Source organism: Daucus carota, chromosome 1 (assembly GCF_001625215.2).
Source record: "Daucus carota subsp. sativus chromosome 1, DH1 v3.0, whole genome shotgun sequence".
Lineage (NCBI taxonomy): Eukaryota > Viridiplantae > Streptophyta > Magnoliopsida > Apiales > Apiaceae > Daucus > Daucus carota.
Window position 1 is genome coordinate 55,238,190 of NC_030381.2, and position 20,360 is coordinate 55,258,549.

General features: G+C 34.7%; 4 protein-coding genes across 4 annotated transcripts; 3 read left to right on the forward strand and 1 right to left on the reverse strand.

Moving 5' to 3' along the window:
- The first annotated feature begins 280 nt into the window (after nt 1-280).
- On the forward strand, nt 281-2,443 carry LOC108208741 (F-box protein PP2-A12). Its single transcript, XM_017379269.2, has 3 exons — nt 281-696; nt 971-1,089; nt 1,772-2,443. The coding sequence occupies exons 1-3, from the start codon at nt 388-390 to the stop codon at nt 2,193-2,195; spliced, it is 852 nt and encodes a 283-aa protein (XP_017234758.1). The 5' UTR covers nt 281-387; the 3' UTR covers nt 2,196-2,443.
- Nucleotides 2,444-4,055: 1,612 nt separating this feature from the next.
- Nucleotides 4,056-9,562, forward strand: LOC108208733 (lysophospholipid acyltransferase 1). Its single transcript, XM_017379260.2, has 8 exons — nt 4,056-4,493; nt 5,315-5,370; nt 6,210-6,430; nt 6,540-6,948; nt 7,131-7,216; nt 7,421-7,484; nt 7,572-7,690; nt 7,797-9,562. Exons 1-8 carry the CDS (start codon nt 4,189-4,191, stop codon nt 7,935-7,937), a joined length of 1,401 nt encoding a protein of 466 aa, XP_017234749.1. The 5' UTR covers nt 4,056-4,188; the 3' UTR covers nt 7,938-9,562.
- A 550-nt stretch (nt 9,563-10,112) lies between these two features.
- Nucleotides 10,113-12,089, forward strand: LOC108222433 (BAG family molecular chaperone regulator 2). The gene is made up of 4 exons (XM_017396385.2): nt 10,113-10,708; nt 10,934-11,190; nt 11,261-11,407; nt 11,534-12,089. The coding sequence occupies exons 1-4, from the start codon at nt 10,480-10,482 to the stop codon at nt 11,846-11,848; spliced, it is 948 nt and encodes a 315-aa protein (XP_017251874.1). The 5' UTR covers nt 10,113-10,479; the 3' UTR covers nt 11,849-12,089.
- A 6,501-nt stretch (nt 12,090-18,590) lies between these two features.
- LOC108210056 (protein DETOXIFICATION 49) lies at nt 18,591-20,342 on the reverse strand. Its single transcript, XM_017381307.2, has one exon. The coding sequence runs from the start codon at nt 20,255-20,257 to the stop codon at nt 18,689-18,691; it is 1,569 nt and encodes a 522-aa protein (XP_017236796.1). The 5' UTR covers nt 20,258-20,342; the 3' UTR covers nt 18,591-18,688.
- Between the last annotated feature and the right edge of the window lie 18 nt (nt 20,343-20,360).

Here is a 20,360-nt window from a genome sequence, read left to right on the forward strand (position 1 = left end):
TTTACATGTCCATTTTAACTTTTGACCAGTCAAATTGACTATATTTTGACTGTAATTTACATGTATAATATAATTAAAAAGAATAATAAAAATTATATCATTAGAAAGTATGTTTTGTCTATTTTAATATGCAACTTTCGGATTTTAAAAATAATGAATAGATAATTTATAATATTTAATCAAAAATTGATCAATTTGACTCCCAATTTGGAGGTTTTTTATTGATTTACCCTCTCTAATATCCGAACACATTACGTAAACTTTCCAAAAAATACTTAACCCTCTGTATATAAACTCAACCGCCACCTTCTCTAAACTCCCTCAATTTTTCTCTACTCTTCCGCCTAATTTCTCCACACCCACAAAATTCTTGATCATATTCCCCAAATGGGTTCTGGGTTTTCTTTCTTTTCGCCACCTCCAACGCCGGCGCCGGGGACAAATCTCGGTGACTTGCCGGAAAGTTGTGTAGCTGCAATTCTTGAAAACATGCCACCACAACAGATTTGTAAGCTGGCTGTTCTCAGTAAGGCTTTTCGAGGAGCTTCTTCTGCAGATTTTGTGTGGGAATCTAAGCTTCCTGTGAATTATAAAGAGATTTTTATGAGATTGTTTGGTGATTTTGATGATGGATTGTGTAAGAAGGATCTTTATGCTGTGTTATGTAGGCCTAATTGTTTTGATGGAGATCACAAGGTTTAAATTTAATCTCTCTTATTTAGCATTTCTTTTAATGTTTGTGTTTAGGGACTAGAAAACCAAAAGAACAGTTTTAGCCCGAGAACACGGGTGTTTATATCCTAACATGTGTGTCATGTAGAATATGAATGGGGAAAAAGTATAATTTCTGGATAATGATTTAAACAGGGTTTTTTGTATTTTGTAATTACCTTGCTGGATTATGAAATAGCATGATTTTTATGCATTGTCTGGATGATTGATTTTTTTTTATTTTTTTTTTGTTTCGCAGAAAGCTTGGTTAGATAAAACTTCTGGGAAGATGTGTTTGGCCATTTCTTCGAATGGATTATCGATTACTGGGATTGATGATCGGAGATACTGGAATCGAATTTTTACGGATGAGTCCAGGTGTGAGTTTTTCGATTGCATTTGTGTTTTGTTTGGTGGATGCTGGAATTTTTTCCCCCTTTTTTGTGTTGCTTCAAGTTAATTGAGTTGCTCAGGATTAGTCTGTCTGTTTAGAAGTGTTTAGTTTCAGTATTTCTGTCTGTTTTCGAATTTGATGAGACTGGACTAGAACTGCTATGAGTTCATGTTATCAAAAAATTTGGCAGATAATTAATGTGAGTTAATGTGGATTCTGTTACTCTGATCTCAGGTCTATTGGGCCGTTTTTCGGTTCGAATTCTTCAACTGATTAGTGATTCTGTAATCTCCATATGTAGAATAATGTGGATGAGTTAGCAAAAAAATTGATGTGGATGAACTTACCATTCTTAACTATTTTTTTATTGGGGCGATACATAGGTCTAAAACGACAGATTGCCTGTCTTTTCTTTCATCCCGGCTAAACCTGTGTATGGGATTTGGTTTATTATTAGGTTTAGATGCATTTCTCTGGTACCTTATCTTACGAGCGTTCATCAGACCACCGAATCAGTAAAATTGAAGAATTTTACTTTTGAGGATATTGTACATCAAACAACCTGGATAATTTCTCTTTTTCTTAAAATTTGTTTCTGTTTATAACACAGATTCTGTTTACTCTGCCCTATTTTCTCATCGAGCTTCTTCTTTTGCCCGTTTGCAGATTTGGCACGATTGCATATCTCCAGCAGACGTGGTGGTTTGAAGTCAGTGGCGAGGTTGAGTTTCCTCTCCCAGCTGGAACCTATAGCCTATTCTTCAGATTGCAGCTAGGAAAGTCTACCAAAAGATTTGGTCGACGGGTCTGCAACTCTCAAAATGTCCATGGTTGGGACATTAAGCCCGTGCAGTTCCAGCTATCAACCTCAGAAAATCAAAATCTACGAACCACTTCATCTTATTTGCGTGAACCAGGAAACTGGAATTACTATCATGGCGGAGATTTTGTTGTAGAAAATTCAGGGAATCCAGCAAAAATCAAGTTTTCAATGATGCAAATTGATTGCACGCACAATAAAGGTGGCCTTTCTGTCGATTCTTTACTAATATATCCAGCTGAGTTTAAGGAGAGGTTAAAGCGTTTTTGATTGCTAATTAACCTGTTTTTCGTAGAAATTTAGATATATTAAGATAGAAAATTAAAGGTGGAGAAGTTTTTGCTTTCAGAACAATAATTTTTTTTTGTTATGAGGCCTGGGAGATCATTTTCTTATGTACAGTTTGAAATCTGATCTGTGTATTTTCTCTGAAGAACACTGTATTTATTCCTATATTTGTAACTGTAGTGAAGGATAATGAAGTGTTATTTCAATCCTAAACAATTGCTTACTGCTTAGTTCTATTCATTGTAAACAGTTCTTTTTGAAATTTAAGTAATTGGACTAGTTCACTCCATAACTCATTATAAGTCTCATAATAAGCAGGATCTTCTGAATAATTATGGACTTCAATCCTGCAACTCATAGTCATGATAAGCAGATCTCATGTATTCAGAACTTAAATCTAATTTACACGAGTTCATTCATAATTCTAATTGGATTTTATATCAAGTAGGCTACCGCTACTCATATCGCCAAAAAGTATAAAGTGGCATATAGGTCTTCACGTCAACTTGCTAATTTGCCATCCTCCTTGATAGATAGTTCTGATTTGCTTTTTAGTGCCGAGAAATTTTTGATAAGGGTTTTATATCAAATCATCCACCAAACTCAGAAAAATATATCGATTAGTTACTGATTTTCATGGCAATCCGTTTAAACCATTAAAATACTATTCTATATCATTTGGCTAACATTTTTAAAAAATTTAATTAAAATACTAAAACCACGACTCATTTAAACCAAAAAAAAACTATTATATCAAATTGCCCACTAAAATTTAATTCAAATATTATTATTTAGTGGTTTAAATTTAATTGCCAGGTTTACAACTCAAATTGTCAAATTTGAGCGTTTAGTGCATGAGCTATTTCATCGTAGAAGCTCAGAAAACTTTCATACTGGGCCTGCAAATATGTCCGAACCTGAGGCTTGTTGGATCTGATTATAAATGAGTGTGAATGTTGGACTGACTTTAAGTGGGCTTCCTAATAAATCAATCTAACTAATCCTCTTTGAAGTGGGTAAAACTTTGGGCCAGCCAACCTTAAGTTTTGTATTTGAACACGAGTAATTCAAATTCAAATCTCTGTCGAAACGAACTCAAATCGAAAAGAGCTGCAATCTCACTAGAATCTCAATAAACTGACGACAATTTTTAGGTTTTAGGTCACATATTTGAAAATTGTGTTCTTAATTATAAATTAGAAAATCCAAAAATTTCCTCCTTCTAAAAGTATTCGTTCAATTTTAAATCTTCAGTTACATGAAAAATATATGCAAAAACAAATCGTTTCAATTTTGATTATAGTATTTGTGAGCTACCCTCTGATCTACATTTTATACCGATCGTTTCACTTTTGGATCGAAATTTTAGAATTTTAAAAGTTCTGACTATATATATAATTAATATTATCTATGTCCAAAAATCAATGTTAGATTTGATATTGTCATATATTACTTTCTTCTTTTTGAATTGTTTTCCAAACAAGTTAACATCTACACTTTTTTAGACAAAGAAATTTTTAAAAAAAATACTGTGTAGAAATATACTTTTTTCGCACCTCAAATTTCAAGTCACGCTTATTTTGGGATAGAAGAAGTATTTTCTAAAAAAATTGAAGAAAAAAATTGATATTATATTTTTGTTTGAAAATTAAAAACCCTAAATTTTTACTATTAACACCTCAGGGTAGTATTGATGACACTATTTATTAAAGTGCGTAAGATCAAGAAACATTAAAGTTAACAAAGTCTAATAAAACACAGATGTCTCAATCACAACTAGTTAAACACATGTTCCATTACATCACAAACTCAAACCATCCGATCGCCGCAACAAAACAAACACACAAAAACACACACTACTGTGTGTTATTTTCTTGATCACCACCTTGGCCCTGGAAAATATTTCTAACAAACAAACAAAATTTGTAATTTTTGTATTATTTCTTGATTCACCACCTGCAAACATACATTAATCATGGACCTCAATCTTGGCCCAATGGCATTCATGATCGGAGTATCAATCCCAGTTCTCAAATTTCTCTTATGTTTTGTTGCTACAATTCCTGTTAGTTTCATCTGGAGGCTTGTTCCAGGTGGCCCATTTGGTAAAAATCTTTATGCAGCTCTTACAGGGGTGGTTTTGTCTTATTTTTCATTTGGGTTGTCTTCAAATCTGCATTTTTTGGTTCTTATGGCTGTTGGGTATGGCTCTATGGTTTTGTATAGACAGAGGTGTGGGCTTGTTGCTTTTGTTTTGGCCATGGCCTATCTCATTGGATGGTATGTTTTTTTTTTCTGAAATTTTGTTGGTGCTTCATGCATGTGTGTGTGATTGTGTTTCTGTGTTTATTGTTTGGTTTTGGTTAGTTTTGGATTTTGAATTTAGATGTGGTTTAGTAGAATGTGTTTGTTAAATATGTGACCTCTTGGAAGAGAATTTTGATTTGATTAAAGTGTGTGTCAGTGTGTGTGAGAGAGATATATTTGGATTTTGGTTTAGTAATTAGTTGATGAAATTAGCTACAGTAGTTTTTTGCACATTTGAACTTGTTAGTGTCATTTGTGGTTTTTACATGCTTGATATGAATAGGGTCGTAAGATATGGTTTTTATATGTGACCCTGGAATATGGGATTGATGCTACATTATGAGTTTTGAGATCAAATTCAGTATAATTTCCGTTTTTTTGTACTGATTGAATACAATGAACGTTCTTAAATTTTTTTATTTTTCTTTTTACAATTTAGGCTTATATGCCTTACAAATTAGTATTTGTTCTAATACTTCTCGGATGAGCCAGAGTCGAATCGGGTGTCCCGGGACAACAGAGGATAAACCCGCCACTTGTGCTATCCAATTGTGCTCAAAGTTCTTAGATATTAGTATAACTGAATTGAGTGGCTATTCACATATTTATGATTATAACAAATGTTTAGCGCTGTTATTTTTTTAAACTAGTTGATGAGTTTATGTTTCGGGTGCTATCTTGATCCATTGTTAGACTATGTCCGTTATTTGTAAAGGTAAAAGTTTGTGAATTTTTTTTTTGTTATTCATGCATGGTATTTGTAAATCTTAGAGAATTCATTTATGCCTGTGTAGCCATGTATACTACATGAGTGGGGATGCATGGAAGGAAGGCGGTATTGATGCCACTGGTAAGCACCCATCTGTCCTTGTTGGCTGTGATTTTTATGTTAATAGTGCACCTCAACAAGGATTTGTATTTAATAAAAGTATATGAAACTATTTATAAAGATGAATTAAAGAAGATATACTTGACAGGTTCTGTTTTACTTGGTATAGGAAGAAACGGACAAGATATTGATATGACAGGGATGAATTAGGGTTCCTGCTAACTGAACTTCGTTCGAGTAGATATTGATATCATACAGCATCACTTCATTTGAGTAGATTAGTTCTGGTTGTATGATTGTGTTTGGCACTAGATTTTGGTGGAATTACTCCTAGGACTAGATACGAGACTCTGCATTTCCTAATAGGGTGACTGTGCCCTAAAGAATGAGTAAGTGAATTAGTGACTTTGTTAATGTGTTTAAGAATTCTGCACTTGCACAATGCCAAGACTTTAGAACGGAAGGTACAGAGGGAACTCGTGATAACTTGAACTGTATTTGTAAGACAGACCTCATTCCTTCAAAAGTGATTTAGAAATGAACATTTAAAGCAAATCATGAATATAAATCCTTCGAGCAACTATGCAAATGCTCTGTTCTTTGTAGGTGATAATGGTTATCATCTATCTCTGAAGTGATAATATATATTAGCTTAACGGTAATCATGAATTGTGATAACTCATAACTTATCAATTACTCAGCCAGACAACTGTGCAGGCATTTCGTGTGATATATATTTCTGGGATCGATCTATGAAAATGTATCACTAATGTGAATATAAATAAGTGTTACCGTATATGATTTGAGTATATTGACAAGGCCTGTAATAATCTGTGTTCAATTGTGGCATATGTTTGTAGGTGCCTTAATGGTGCTCACGCTAAAAGTCATTTCTTGTGCAATTAATTATAATGATGGATTACTGAAGGAGGAAGATCTGCGTGAGGCACAGAAGAAAAACCGCTTGCTTAGGTTACCTTCTTTAACTGAGTATATGGGATACTGCTTGTGTTGTGGTAGTCACTTTGCCGGTCCAGTTTTTGAGATCAAAGATTATCTTGAATGGACTGAAAGAAAAGGGGTAAGTTTCCTTCTATAGTTTTCTCCTGCTTTAGAAGTTTCAGTGTATTGAAGATCTTGTTTCCTGTGTGTTTTCTGACCTTGCTTTCTATATTCTTCTTCACATTTAGTTTTGGACGCCTTCTGATAAGGCAATATCCCCATCTCCATATTGGCCAGCACTCAGAGCAATTCTCCAAGCAGCTATATGTATGGTTTTGTACTTATACCTTGTACCCCGGTTTCCACTGTCTCGATTTACTGAACCTGTATATCAAGAATGGGGTTTCTGGAAACGAATGGGTTACCAGTACATGGTTGGCTTTACTACACGTTGGAAATATTACTTTATCTGGTCAATCTCGGAATCTTCTATCATTATTTCTGGTCTGGGTTTTAGTGGCTGGACAGATACTTTACCACCAAAACCACGATGGGACCGTGCAAAAAATGTAGACATCTTGGGTGTTGAGTTGGCGAAGAGTTCAGTTCAAGTGCCACTTGTGTGGAATATACAAGTCAGTGCCTGGTTACGTCATTGTAAGTTCCACCTCCTTTTTCCCACGTGCATACTTATCTTCTTGTTGCTTATTTGCCACCATATTTTACGGAGCCTGCAAAAATCAGTATGCAACCTGGTTGGGTAATTGCTCTCTTATGCAGAAGGATTACCTTTAAGAATGATTGAATATGTGTAGACTAATGCTTTTATATTCCTTTAGATGTTTACGAAAGACTCGTTCAAAAGGGAAAGAAACCTGGTTTCTTCCAGCTGCTGGCTACACAGACTGTCAGTGCTGTATGGCATGTAAGTTTTGCTAACATAGATCTCTTATCTCATGTAGAATAAACCAAAAATTGATGGGGATTGTATCTGAGATTGATATTCTTCGCTGTTGAATTTTTTGTGTATTCAACTTTTTAACCAGCTTGCATTAGGATATATAGATCGATAGCTCTTTTAAAATTTTCTTAATTAATCCGACTGATTGAGTTCTTCTCCATGTAACAGGGTCTCTATCCCGGGTACTTTATATTCTTCAGCCAGACAGCTTTGATGATTGCTGGTTCAAGAGGTACGAAGCAGGCATTCATAGTCTGTATTATGATAAGTACCTTAGGCATATAATTGTTAAAATACTAACTTATATGTCTTGGAGCAGTCATTTACAGGTGGCAGCAATCTGTTCCTCCAAAAATGGCTATGGCTAAAAATATTCTTGTGTTTATGAACTTTTTGTATACAATTCTGGTTCTTAACTGCTCATGCGTTGGTTTCATAGTAAGTCTTTCATAAATTGCAAAATATACGAGACAAATTAATTGACTGCAGAAATGACCAAATAATAGGATAGAGGATTGATACTTTTTTGTCTCGTTTTGTACAGGTACTAAGCCTACATGAAACACTCGCTGCATACAAGAGTGTATACTTCATTGCAACCATTGTTCCCATAACATTCGTTGTTCTTGGTAAAATTATCAAGCCGGCAAACCCTGCTAGAAAAAAAGCTCAAAAAGAAGAGTGAGGTAGAATTACAATTTTGGATCCTGCAGTTGTTCAATTTAGATTTACAAATCATGCTGTTCTGTAAAAAAAAATTTGGCCTGTCCATGTTTGGTGTCCGGGCCTCGTAGGCATGATCTCATTTTAACGAACAAGGCCTATAGGCAAACTTGTAGAGTTGTATACTTATTTAGATCAAAACGAGCAAATTCAGGAATTATATTTCTATCTGAATCATTTTTTTCATCTACGCACCAAAATGTCTGAAATATACATCGTACAGTAAAGAAGTAGATAAGTGAGTCAATAGAAGTCCTGACAGGGCAAATTTGTTTGGATAATGATAATGCACACACTACTAAGCCACCAGAGGGGGGGGAATGGCTGAACATTTTTTCTTTGTTCTGGTGCATTGATTAGAAGTCTATTTATTCGTTTCCCGAAAGAAAGGGCATGTAAATTGAAGACCAGCACATTGTGCATTTGTGTGAGTTTGTCGGCATATGAGGTTCTGCAATGAATGTTGAATTACATGCCTGTGCTGCATTAAGGTCGACATAACCAAAGATAAAAGAAGAGTGAGCTGGAGATGAGGGGCCTTCGAGCTCCATTCTGTGGTTGTTAGTCCAAGATCATGTCTTGAATGAGGCAGCTGGATGCTGACTTTTTGCCGCCCTGTTGAACATGAAATGCTTGATAGTGGCATGCTCTCTGGACCACAACTCTCTAGCTGCTACTTCAAAGTTTCTACTTCGGAGAAAAGGAAGTATCAAAAGAAACAACCATGTAGCGGATTTCATGAATATTTATCAAAATTTGGGAGTTTTCGGGTTTAGATCATAAAGTAACCGGTCCATCTTAAAGTAACCGTTTATATGGACCGGTAACTTGACGGATATCAGAGCACAGTTTAAGGGAGTTTCAAGTTCGAGTCCTCCCAGAGTCCCAGATCATAAAGTAACCGGTCCATCTAAAACTAACATCTTATATGTACAGGTTCGGAGCTCGGTTTAGGGAGGAGTCTCAGGTTCGAGTCCTCCTAGATTTTAAGGTAACTGGTCCATCTAAAAATAACGTTTTATATGGAGGGATAACTTGACAGCCAGGTACCAGAGCTCGGTTTAGGGAGGAGTCTCAGGTTCGAGTCCTCCCTCTCCCGTCTGTTTAATGGTTCTGACTACAATAGTAGTAAGCGACAATATATATGGACGGGATGCCTAGAAAGTCATGTACTTGCTTGCTCTCGCAATCAGTGATCTCACATCTAGGAGGAAAAGGACAAAGTTTCCTGCTAAGCCTTGTTCATCCCTTGCATAATGCTATCACAATAATTGTTAATATGTGATTAGTTCCTTGCTACACTCAAGTTATGAACTGGCCTTAACCCCACTTGTGGATGAATAATATGCAGTCTCTTGGATGTTATGCAACTCAAAGATAAGGTCTCCAGTGTTAAACATGTTCTTCCCCATGGCATGCCACTCTACTACAAAGATAATGGTCCCTTTTTATGATTGCCAATGAATTATCTTCCACTGTGTACTGATACAATATCCCTTAAATTAATACACTTACCGAACAACAGTAGTCTCAAAATGTACGCAAATCTTACTCTGATAATAAATTTATCAGTTTTCGTTTAGGATAATGAAATTAAGTAATGCAACGTATTTCAAATTATGTCTCAGAATTTTTTTATCAAATGACGTGACAGATTAATGGTCGGGATTTCAGCCTACCCTGCAGGAGAAGATGAGAAAGTGTGTTTTGCATCATTGTATTCCCTGTGTGATGGATAAATTCACAGTATAATTTTTTTTCATTTACTTTCACTTTTTTCTGTTATTTCATTTTACATGTTAAAAGGAAATGAACTTCAATCTAAAGGCAACATTAAGATTCAGTTGTTGCCTAAGGAGTATACGACAAATTAATTCAAGCACATTTGTTAATGAATTTTATATACAAGCATCAATTCATAAGCAACTATTTATTTTGGCACCAACCAAAAAAACATGTCCAAAAAATTATTAAATTTGACTGATTAATCATTACAAGGTATTCAACTTCTAAAATCTACATATATTTCTGAACTAATGTAATAGGATTAATAAAAAATATTATTATTTTATTTAATATTTCGATCAAGCATTCTGATTAATATTTAGACGACACATTTACCGTTTAAATCTGGGTCCCGATGAAATGGGGAAAAAAATCATTATAAATAGATGGTTCTAGTACACATAACAAACAATATTCCTCTCTGCACCCTGCCTTCCCTGACCATTCCTCTCTGCTGTACAATATTTGATTATCATCATCATCATACACTTGTGAGGCAATTTCTCTTCTAAAGTAGCCTACAGATGTACACTAGATAGCTAGTTTGGTGTGCTAGCTTGTGATCAAATGCAACCATGTGTGTGTTGCTGTTGAGTTTCTGACCATGTGGGTCACAAGTTTGGTTCTTTCTTTATTCTTGGGTTTCCTTCATTAGCTTCCACTTCAAGTTCTTGAGCCATCATTTCTTAAGTTATCAGTCTCTATATAAGCACTCAGAGATGATGAACATGAAGAGCAAGCCTGCAGGAGTGTTTGCTCCAGCGCGAGGAATTGGAGGAGCTGGCCTAGAGGGGTATGCACCTTGGGAGATGAGGCCAGGGGGAATGCTGGTTCAGAAAAGGAATTCTGATGCTGATCATGGTTCGGTTGTGGTTCCGGTTTTTAAAGTGAAAGTGAAACATGGATCATTGTTTCTTGAATTTAGTATCAGTTCTCAAGCAAGCTTTGGTAAATTTAGCAGCATTTTTTTTTTAACGTAGGAACCCGCAGCCCCTGGTTCAGGAGGCATAATCATAAATTCTCCTTCCGTTGGGAATCGGACCTGTGACCAAGAGGATAGAAATCCCCTATTTAACCAACTGAGCCAACCCTTTTGCAGCATTTTGTTTTGTTGGTTTTTGATTTTTTTGATTGTTTTATTAGTTGGTGACATTTTTTTTGTTGTTTATGCAGGTGATTTGAAGAAAATGGTGGCAGGGCCTACTGGTTTGCACCCTGAGGAACAGAAGCTAATATTCAAAGATAAAGAACGAGAATCGAGAACATTTCTTGATGTTGCAGGTGTTAGTAATGGTTCTAAAATTGTGCTGATTGAGGATATTGATGCAAGGGAAAGAAGGTTGTTGGAAGCGCGAAAAAATGCTAAAATTGAGAAGGCGTTGAAGGATATAGCAGAGATTAGTCTGGAAGTTGATAAGTTTGCTAAGCAGGTAATGCTTCTATTTCAACATTTTAACTTGGTGGCTTTGTTCAGATGTTTAAATTTATTGAAATCGGCAGGTAATAAATTTAGAAACACAAGTCTGCAGTGGCAAGAGGGTTATGGAGAAAACTCTGTTGAATCTGGTTGAGCAGTTGATGACACAGTTGATCAAACTCGACGAAGTTGCAGGTGATGGAGATGTCAAACTGAAGAGGAGACTACAGGTGAGGAGCGGACACCAATTTTTAGTAACTGGATGTCGAGTGTTCAAATCTTAGTCTGAAAATTCTGCAATTTTTTTTATTAAAAGTGTAACTAAGATTGAGGAACTTCACTGTGTGTTTCTGTAGGTGAAGAGAGTGCAAAAATACATAGAAACTCTAGATGTGCTCAAGATCAGAAACTCGACGATTGAGAATCCGCCACTGCAGCAGCAGCAGAAAATTACAGCTGGGGAAAAAATGCAGATAAATCCGAATCAGAGGCAACAAGAACAGAACAGAAAGCACAGATTGGCTATGGTGAAGCCAGTTGTGGTAACTTCAAACTGGGAAACATTCGATGCTGGCATGTCGACAAAAATGTCGTATCAGAACTCTGAATCTGCAGTTAATTATGGAACTAATAATACAAGTTCTAGGCCTAGGTGGGAGTATTTTGTGTAAAACTATATCCATAAATTGCGATTTATAAATATAAGTGAATCGCAATTTCTGTTCCGTTTAAATTAGTACGGAACAGAAAAACCGTTAAGAATTATTACACAAGTGATCGAAATCTGAGCTATTTAGCGTTTGAAATCTGAGCTATTTAGCGTTTGAAGTAGTGTTTGGAGCTATGTAACGATCGGAGAATCGATAAGTGATTTTTCTAATAAGAAGCGAGTAATATTCTTGATATTTGCTATTTTATAAGCATTTCGGATTGTTTAGTAACGTTTAAGACGTAATTAGATAAGATATCATATTGATCATAAATTTTTTGATAGTCTAGTGATAAAAGTTTATCTCGTTTCCTTCTCTTGCCCTCTCGAAAAGGACAAAAAAGAGGAAGGGATTAATCACTAAGCTGTGAGTGCAACAGTGAATCAGATGAAACCAACAGGAGCCATGAGCAATGAGCAGCAATAATTAGCAAAAAAATAAGCAAGTTTACAGGCTGGAAATGGCTAAAAGGTGTTATTATTAGTCCAAGAAGAATCCAGTTCATTGAGACAGTGATATAGTTGATGGAGGTCTTTAAAGTTTGCTGCTTTATATTGGTGATGTCAGGACGGATCTAGAAATATTTTTTTAAAGTACGCTAAACAAAATTTTGAAAAATATTTATATATTTTCAGATTTTTAGGAGAGCACTTCTATAATTTTATAAAATTTAAACTGGTGAAAAAACGTCAATTTTTTTATAACATAACATAATTTAAGATTAATCGTCTCTTTAGATAATAAAAGATTGAAAGTTCGAGTAAGTTGAAATGATGCCTGTTTAATATCGAAATTCAAGAATCCGAAAACAATAATAATAAATGGGCATGGCTTGCTTTTAAAATGACAAACTAGGGGTTGGGGAAGAATCTTCATCATTAATAATGGAGCATCTGTCTATCTGTATGTGCAGATCTGTACATATACAAGCACATAGATTTGTATGATGCCATGATGGAGTAGATTAATGAAAAAAGACGGATTAGGCTAGGGATTACTATGTGATTAATTAGTGCTGAGTATCTGATAATTACGTATTTTCTCTGCCTTCAGCAAGCCACAGAAGAAATAAAGGTCTGCATGTGATATATGAGCCAAAGCAAAGCCAATTTTATACCGACTGAAATATGTTCTTTATTCATGGCTTTGAAGTAAAGAAACTTGAAATATCACATGCACATGCACTTTTGATTTTTATGATTTCGAAAAAACTTTAAATTTGATATAACAAAATGAACAGTTATATGAAACACATGTCATATTGCTTTTCAAAATACTAATTTTTCTTTCCAGTTTTCTTCTTCGAATTTTAATATAATCAATCATTTTAGGCCCACAAGGGTTGGTTCAGCTGGTTAAAGAGAGAACGTGTATCCTTTTGGTCACATGTTCGACTCCCGAAAGAAGCAGAATCGACCAGAGCCTACCCGAGTAGCGGTTGCGGATTTCTACGTTAAAAAAAACAATAATATATCATATTAAAATGATTAATCATCCGAATTTTTATTACTATCCGAAGCACCAAACCATCTATAACTAGTCTAAAATAGTCTGAGATTTTCTATTAAGTTTCCTCCGGATGTTTAAAGAAACGCCCACAACTATATTGAAGAAAATATTTTAATTCTAAAAGTATGGTTGGTACAAATTGAAGTTCTTTTTCTTTTCTAGGTCAAATTTTATGAACTCTCTTTTTATTTTTATGATTTACCAAACCAATTTAATTTTATATCAGTCAATAAAGTGATATTCCACCGGCAAACAGAAAGTAAAAAAATCTCTAAAAAAAGTATAAAATAAAATAAATTAAGTCAAGTCAAGTAGTTGGCCAGTTGGGGTCTTTTCCCATTCTCCGTTTCTTACCGGTCCAAAAAGTTGGGTAATATGAGCGTGTGTTGTTTTGGACCTGTTGAGTTGGGCCTGTAGTTAGTCCAATAAAATATCTAAAACCAACCGATGAATTGCCATTATAATGATTATGAACACTAGTTTGAGCCTCGAAAGTCTGTAAAAATTATTGAAATTTTGAGTAAATATTGAATTATCATATTTTTAAATTTAATTATCACTCAAAGACCACAAATATATATACATCTACATTTTAACTCAGGTAATTACAAATTTTTTAGGGAGATAAAAGGAAGATAATCATGATACCAGTTGTTGTATGAAAAACCGCCATGCTGATTCGGTGCATGATTTGTAACCGTCTATTATATAATATGTATATGGTATAAAGAAAGTATACGTATAAGTTAAAATGTAATAGATAAAATTTGAAAAAAGAAAACAAAAAACAAAAATAGCCGTTGGATTTGAAGGAAGTGGACGGATTAGAAGGAGAACTCCAATACTTCATATAAGTGTGGTCTCCATAAAACTTATAGCCTAAATATATGTGCTGATAAATCTTAATTTGAGTGAGAGTTGACCCGACAGGGTGACATGTTTTATGAATTTTTTTTTGTTTTGTAATATTTTATGGATTATAGTTTCATCATGCACAGATTATTAGATCGATAACATGATTAACATTATCCTAGGGTATTTCGATATTTTATTAATAAAAATTAAATAATGAGATTATGATCATGCATTGACCAAAACTATATCTTCGATTTTACAATTTGACTTCCCCAACCGCTTCTCAGTTTGCTAAAGAACGGTGACTAAACTAAAAAGATTAAAAGACAAAAGACGACCAAATCCATTGTTTTTCAAATGCGGTGGTGGAGTTCATGAACCCATTGGATCAGGTTGTTCCAGACCTATTTAATTGACATATTAAAATGTAAGGTAGGATGACATATTCTCTTTATTTCCTTCAATTTCTATCAAATCTGAAAGGTAGGTGGAATTACTATCCAAAGTACACGTTTTGAAATGGATGTTTAGTCTACAAGTCTTGTTATTTAGATATGCTCCCATCCAACTCTACATATATATTGATTGGGATATTATATTACAATTTACACAGATGTTTAGGGGAACATAGTGATCAATTACACTGATATAGTATTATTATCTTTTGGCTCAAGTATTATTTTAAGTTAATATTTATGTTTAAAAAGAAAAAAAAATGTACTAAAGTGTATAAAATGGAAAAATAGAAGAGAAGGCATGTATCTACGCTTGTCAAAAACGAGTTGAAGTGCTTCACTCTGTTTATTAAGTTCGGGTTCATTAAAAAAGTCTTTTTATGCGTGCTTATATGCACACACTAATAACTAATTTCTATTGTGGTGGAGGAATTTTCCAGATCATAATTTTATAGCCATGATTATTAATGAGATTTTAGCTAATAATATTCTTTTATCTACTTAAAAAGTGATTGCGTGGGCTTATAGTAGAAAATCCGTAAAAAAAAAATGTTATCAAATTTTGCTCATGCATGTTCGTATGTTCGGCTCGTAAATTTGACTTAGTTAAACTCCAATCAGTTCATTTAGATGTATAAATTTTATTTTTATGATACTCTATCTTTCTTGTACAATTAATTTTCCTACATTTTGAATTACAACAATTTTTATGTAAATTATAAATGATAATTTGAAATAAGAAAAAATATTAATTTTATTCACCGGCAATTCAAACTCAAACTCGACTCATCTCTTAGTAAATTCAGGCACCAAGAATAAAAGATATCATATCATCAAACATGACGCATCAACAAACAAAAATTCTATCCAATTTATTTGCGGTTATGTATTGAAATTATTTAAGCAACCACTTTTAGATAAAAGCAAACAAATTGCACACGGCCATGCGTACTAGTTTGACCTATTTATAACCAAACAAATGCAGGAACACAAATAAATCGCCTAACATGCATGCAGATGGGAAAAAAAAACAAAGAGAAAATAACAAACCGAAAGAAAAAGATGCGGAAGATAAGATACGTAGGTGGACTGAAACATGGTGATGCATGCATGCATTGTTGCCGGACCAACCAACCATGGGTCGACGTGATGCCGCCGGCCGGGCCGAAAGCTGTATTCTTCTAATTATTTGTTATGACTATTATTTTATCTCATTCTCGTGTTTTTGTAGTTTTCTTGTAGTCTTCACTGAGCAAGTCGCACGGAATTCGACCGATATTCTGTCGGCTGATTCTATTATTTACTCCATACGCCCCTCCCATTTCTTATCAAATGGGTTGCACACGTGGGTTAGAAATAGGTATAAAGTAGATTAGGGAAAGAAAAGTAGGTTAAGTGGTGGGACCATTGATTTTTAATGTATAAAAAGAAGATAGTGAAGTAAAAGTAGTGTGAAAAGAGAAGAAAAGTAGAGAAGTAATGGGATCCGTTGACTATTTTTGAAAAGTTTTAAAATGTAAAGAATTAGATATAACAGTCCTAATAAAAAAATGTAAAGAAATGGGAGGGACTACAGGCTGCAACTTGCATGTTTTTCGAGGATTAACATGAAAATTAAGTGATTTGATAAAATAGAAGAAGATGAGATTAGTGAAGAAGATTAAGATGAAAGTTAATTAATCTAGTTGACCTTGTTTCATTACATCAAACGCAACGAATCGAAAGCGTGGAAAGAGATTTACGATTAAATTACTCTGGGGCTGCGAATGAGATAACTTAGATTAATAATACTCTGACAGAAAATTTAATCTTCTTAATGCAAGTCTGCGTTTGTTGTTAGGGATGGATCGACATTTTGACACGTGTACATTGCGTCGACACTCCTATGCATATCCGTGCGGCTGCTAGCTTCTGAAGAAAATTACATGCATTTTCGATTCATAATTAAAAATGCCGACTAGAATATAAATTTATTAGTGGACGCAGAAAGGTTCAACTTTTAATCTGCTAGTGGTATTTGTTTAACAATTACTTTACCATATTAAGTACTACATGAAGCTCATGAACTCTAGTGACACCGATTACCGACACTTACTTTATAAACTGTACACTTGTCTGCCGGGCCTGAGGATGTCGGAGAATATTTGTCTTTTTATAGAAATATTAAAAATATCCGATGATTATTTATGTTTCTGTAAATTTATAGAAATTTTATTTTCATGATTATGTTTATAGAAAAAATTACTCCCTCACAACTATTTTTTTTTATAAATTAATATGTCCCATTCAATTTTTTAAATTTCAAAATATATCAAATATAGTTAAATTTTATAATATACAAATCAATTATATCACTACTTTATCTGTATAATATTAAACAAATTGTATAAATAAAATTCAAAAAGGGTAATTAAAAATATGTGATTGAATAAATCCTCTATCTGTTGCGGGTTGAAAGCTCCTTCCCCTTCTTCAAAAAGATTTGAAATTAATTATCGTGGATACAATAAAATTTTGATAAATTAATAAACTCAAGACTGATATTGATCATCAATTCAATAAAATAAATAATTTAAAAATTTTAACTGTATTTAAATAAAAATATATTTAATCTACAGAGGAGGTTACTTTATCAAGGTTCTATATGTCCAAGCCAAATTCACCACACAAATTAGGCAGATGCTCGAGCCAACTGATTAATTTATACTGTAGTTGTAATATTTTAGGAGTCCTTGTCAACACACTAATTACAAATTTGTAATTAGCTGGTTTTGCAGCCGGCAGCTAATTACCAAAATCTACACACTGCTAGTACGCTGAATCATGTGATAATCACCCTAATTAAAATACGGCTTCGTGTAATTATCGTGTTGGAATTTCTAGTGGCGCGCTATAATTTGACATAAAACACGTGGAATATTCATGTCACTAGCTTATGTGTACACACTTCTTCCACTAGTCCCATGTTTATCTTCTACTTTTCTCTGTTTCTTTCTTGCGAAACTGCAATTCATACAGTAACAAGTTACCTGTGACCAATTATTGACTTTTATGTTTCTCGAAACTGAACTCTGTTGGTTTTGGACCCGTGCAATTCACGGATTTATCAAGAAAACAAAAAAGTATAATGAGTTATATTTTCAAAAAAGGTTTCGCATAAAACAATTTTCGCAAATAATGCATAGTAGTGTCGGGAGAAACGGTATAAAATATCATTTATTAACGCCACATACTCTAGTATTCTGATTTTTGATACAAAACGGTATAAAATATCATTTCTAGGTCTGAAAATAACTATAAAATATAAGACTATTTAACATTTTAGAGATAAAATGTTACATGAAATTACGGTTATGATCTCAAAACACTGTATAGCGTTTGGATGCGAAAGAAGATAAACGCCGCATACCTTACTGTTTTGAATTGGAGGCTTGTGTTATCTTCTCTGACGGTGATATTTGCGATCTTTTTCCTCAAAATTTTAATATTGAGAACCGTTATCCTTATATTTAGTTGATTATTATCTATTTCAAATTTATAAATTTATATTAATAGACTTTCTAATTCAGTATATGATGAGATAGTTGAGTATAAATATGCCTGATAATATTACAGATTTTTGACATAAATATATTTGATACTATTTGACGGGTTTCCTGTAGCATTTTGATACGAAACCATAACATTAATTATCATTCGTGTGCAAGTGATCTTTATCCAAGAATTTCATAATGAGAACCCTAATTTTATAATTAAGGGAAAGTGATTGTTGCCTTCAAAAACAACAAAACCGCGACAATATTTCTTTAATTTCGTTTACCGGAAATCGAATATTTAATTCATTTCTAATAATCTGAACATAGTTCTAGAAAAAGCTTTCATAATGAAAAATAAAAGTGTTTCAAAAAATCTATATCAAAATATCATATGAATACAATCTTTACGAATAAAGTTAATGAACCTAAAAATCTAAATTAAAGAACTAAACTAAATTAAATGGACTATCATTTTTTACATTGACATTCTGTTTCAAATTTGCTTTACTCTGGTCATCTACAAGTACTGTTTCATCCTCTGCAGGATCATCAACATCTGTGGATCCTGTCAGCTCTTGAGCTCTCCGGGCTTGATGGTCCCAGTCGGTTCGGCTAATGATGATAAACATGGCCACGACACACGAGCCCTGAGCTGCTAAGAGCCCGAGCCACAATCCTCTGAAATCCAGCCCTGCGTAGAATCCTAGCCACAATGCCACAGGCATTCCTACCAAATAAAAGCAGCCTAGATTAATATTTGCACCTAGCTTGGGCCGAGCCGTTCCTCTCAGGACACCGCACCCTGTTGTCTGCGGGCAGTTTCCTAGCTCACAGAGCCCGATTATTGGCAGAACCATCGATGTCAGAGCAATTATATCCGCGTCAAGAGTGAACATTTTGGCCCAGACATTTCTCACCATAATTGCAAAAAATAACGCTGAGAACCCGAGTGTGAAACTTGAGGCAAGGCCTACTATTGTCGCGAGTTTGGCCTTTTTAGGCTGATTTGCCCCGAGTTCGTTTCCAACTCTTGTCGATACACCAAAGCTTAGTGAAGATGGGAAAATGTAGATTAAAGAGGTGGTCTGAATCAAAATTCCCATGGAAGCCACGGTTGCTCGCGGATTTATCAATAATCCGCATAATAAAATCATGATTTCGTACCACCACCATTCGAGACATACCGAAATGCAGCTGGGAATGGCTAAGTTTAGCAAAGGCTTCCATTCCTTTATGCATTCTGTGGTAATGCCTCCCCATGTTTTATTGTAGACCCCGGAGACCATAATATACACGATCAGTGATCCGACAAGGTTGAAATTTGTCCAGACCCCGCTAAGGGCAACGCCTTTGATACCAAGATTTAGGACTGAAACAAGAAAGTAATTGATCGGTATGTGGAGAATGATTGACAGAGTTGCACAGAAGGTTAATGGTAACGTTATGGACTGTGACCGGAGATATATACGTAAAGGGTGAAGAAGACACTGAGCAAATAAATCAGGAAGGGAGTAAAAAATGTATAATTGAGCTTGTGTTGCGATTTCATCTTCTTGGCCGCAAAATATCAAGATTTTCTTCATGTTACACCAGAGAAAGGCAATTGGAATCGAGACGAGAAGGAGTAAAAGAATTGTTCTTTGCATGACGAGGCCAAGAAGTTTAAATCTTTTGGCTCCGAAAGCCTGGCCACAAATAGGCTCCATTCCCATGGCCAGCCCTGACAGAATCGAGTACCCTGTGATATTAGCAAATCCGATAGCTAAGGCGCCGCCAGCCAGTGAAAGCTCGCCAAGGCGGCCGAGGAAGATCATCGAGATCATGGACCTTGAGTACAGAATCAGCCCTGTCAGCATCATGGGAAGAGAAATGCTGGATATGCACTTCAACTCTTTGTAAGCCAAAGAAGCATGACTAGTACTACTAATATTTTTGCCCGGACAAACCGTTGTCTGATCGGTGTTGTCTGATGCTGTTTTTCCCGTAGTATTTTCCACCAAAGGGTTTGTCAACATCTTTATAATCCACACTTTTTTCTTGAAAGAATATAGTTGTTTGTGGAGGGGGAGATGGCCTTATGGATTGTAATTAGAATTTGGTTGGGATTAAGGGAGGGGG

What these genes read in the sequence shown, in the direction of transcription:
- LOC108208733 (XM_017379260.2), top strand. Translation starts at nt 4,189, where the DNA reads ATGGACCTCAATCTTGGCCCAATGGCATTCATGATCGGAGTATCAATC. An exon ending in AGGCGGTATTGATGCCACTG is followed by an intron (nt 5,371 to 6,209) that starts GTAAGCACCCAT and finishes ATATGTTTGTAG; the next exon opens with GTGCCTTAATGGTGCTCACG. An exon ending in GCTCATGCGTTGGTTTCATA is followed by an intron (nt 7,691 to 7,796) that starts GTAAGTCTTTCA and finishes CGTTTTGTACAG; the next exon opens with GTACTAAGCCTACATGAAAC.
- LOC108208741 (XM_017379269.2), top strand. Translation starts at nt 388, where the DNA reads ATGGGTTCTGGGTTTTCTTTCTTTTCGCCACCTCCAACGCCGGCGCCG. An exon ending in GTTTTGATGGAGATCACAAG is followed by an intron (nt 697 to 970) that starts GTTTAAATTTAA and finishes TTTGTTTCGCAG; the next exon opens with AAAGCTTGGTTAGATAAAAC. An exon ending in ATTTTTACGGATGAGTCCAG is followed by an intron (nt 1,090 to 1,771) that starts GTGTGAGTTTTT and finishes GCCCGTTTGCAG; the next exon opens with ATTTGGCACGATTGCATATC.
- LOC108210056 (XM_017381307.2), bottom strand. Translation starts at nt 20,257, where the DNA reads ATGTTGACAAACCCTTTGGTGGAAAATACTACGGGAAAAACAGCATCA.
- LOC108222433 (XM_017396385.2), top strand. Translation starts at nt 10,480, where the DNA reads ATGATGAACATGAAGAGCAAGCCTGCAGGAGTGTTTGCTCCAGCGCGA. An exon ending in CAGTTCTCAAGCAAGCTTTG is followed by an intron (nt 10,709 to 10,933) that starts GTAAATTTAGCA and finishes TTGTTTATGCAG; the next exon opens with GTGATTTGAAGAAAATGGTG. An exon ending in AACTGAAGAGGAGACTACAG is followed by an intron (nt 11,408 to 11,533) that starts GTGAGGAGCGGA and finishes GTGTTTCTGTAG; the next exon opens with GTGAAGAGAGTGCAAAAATA.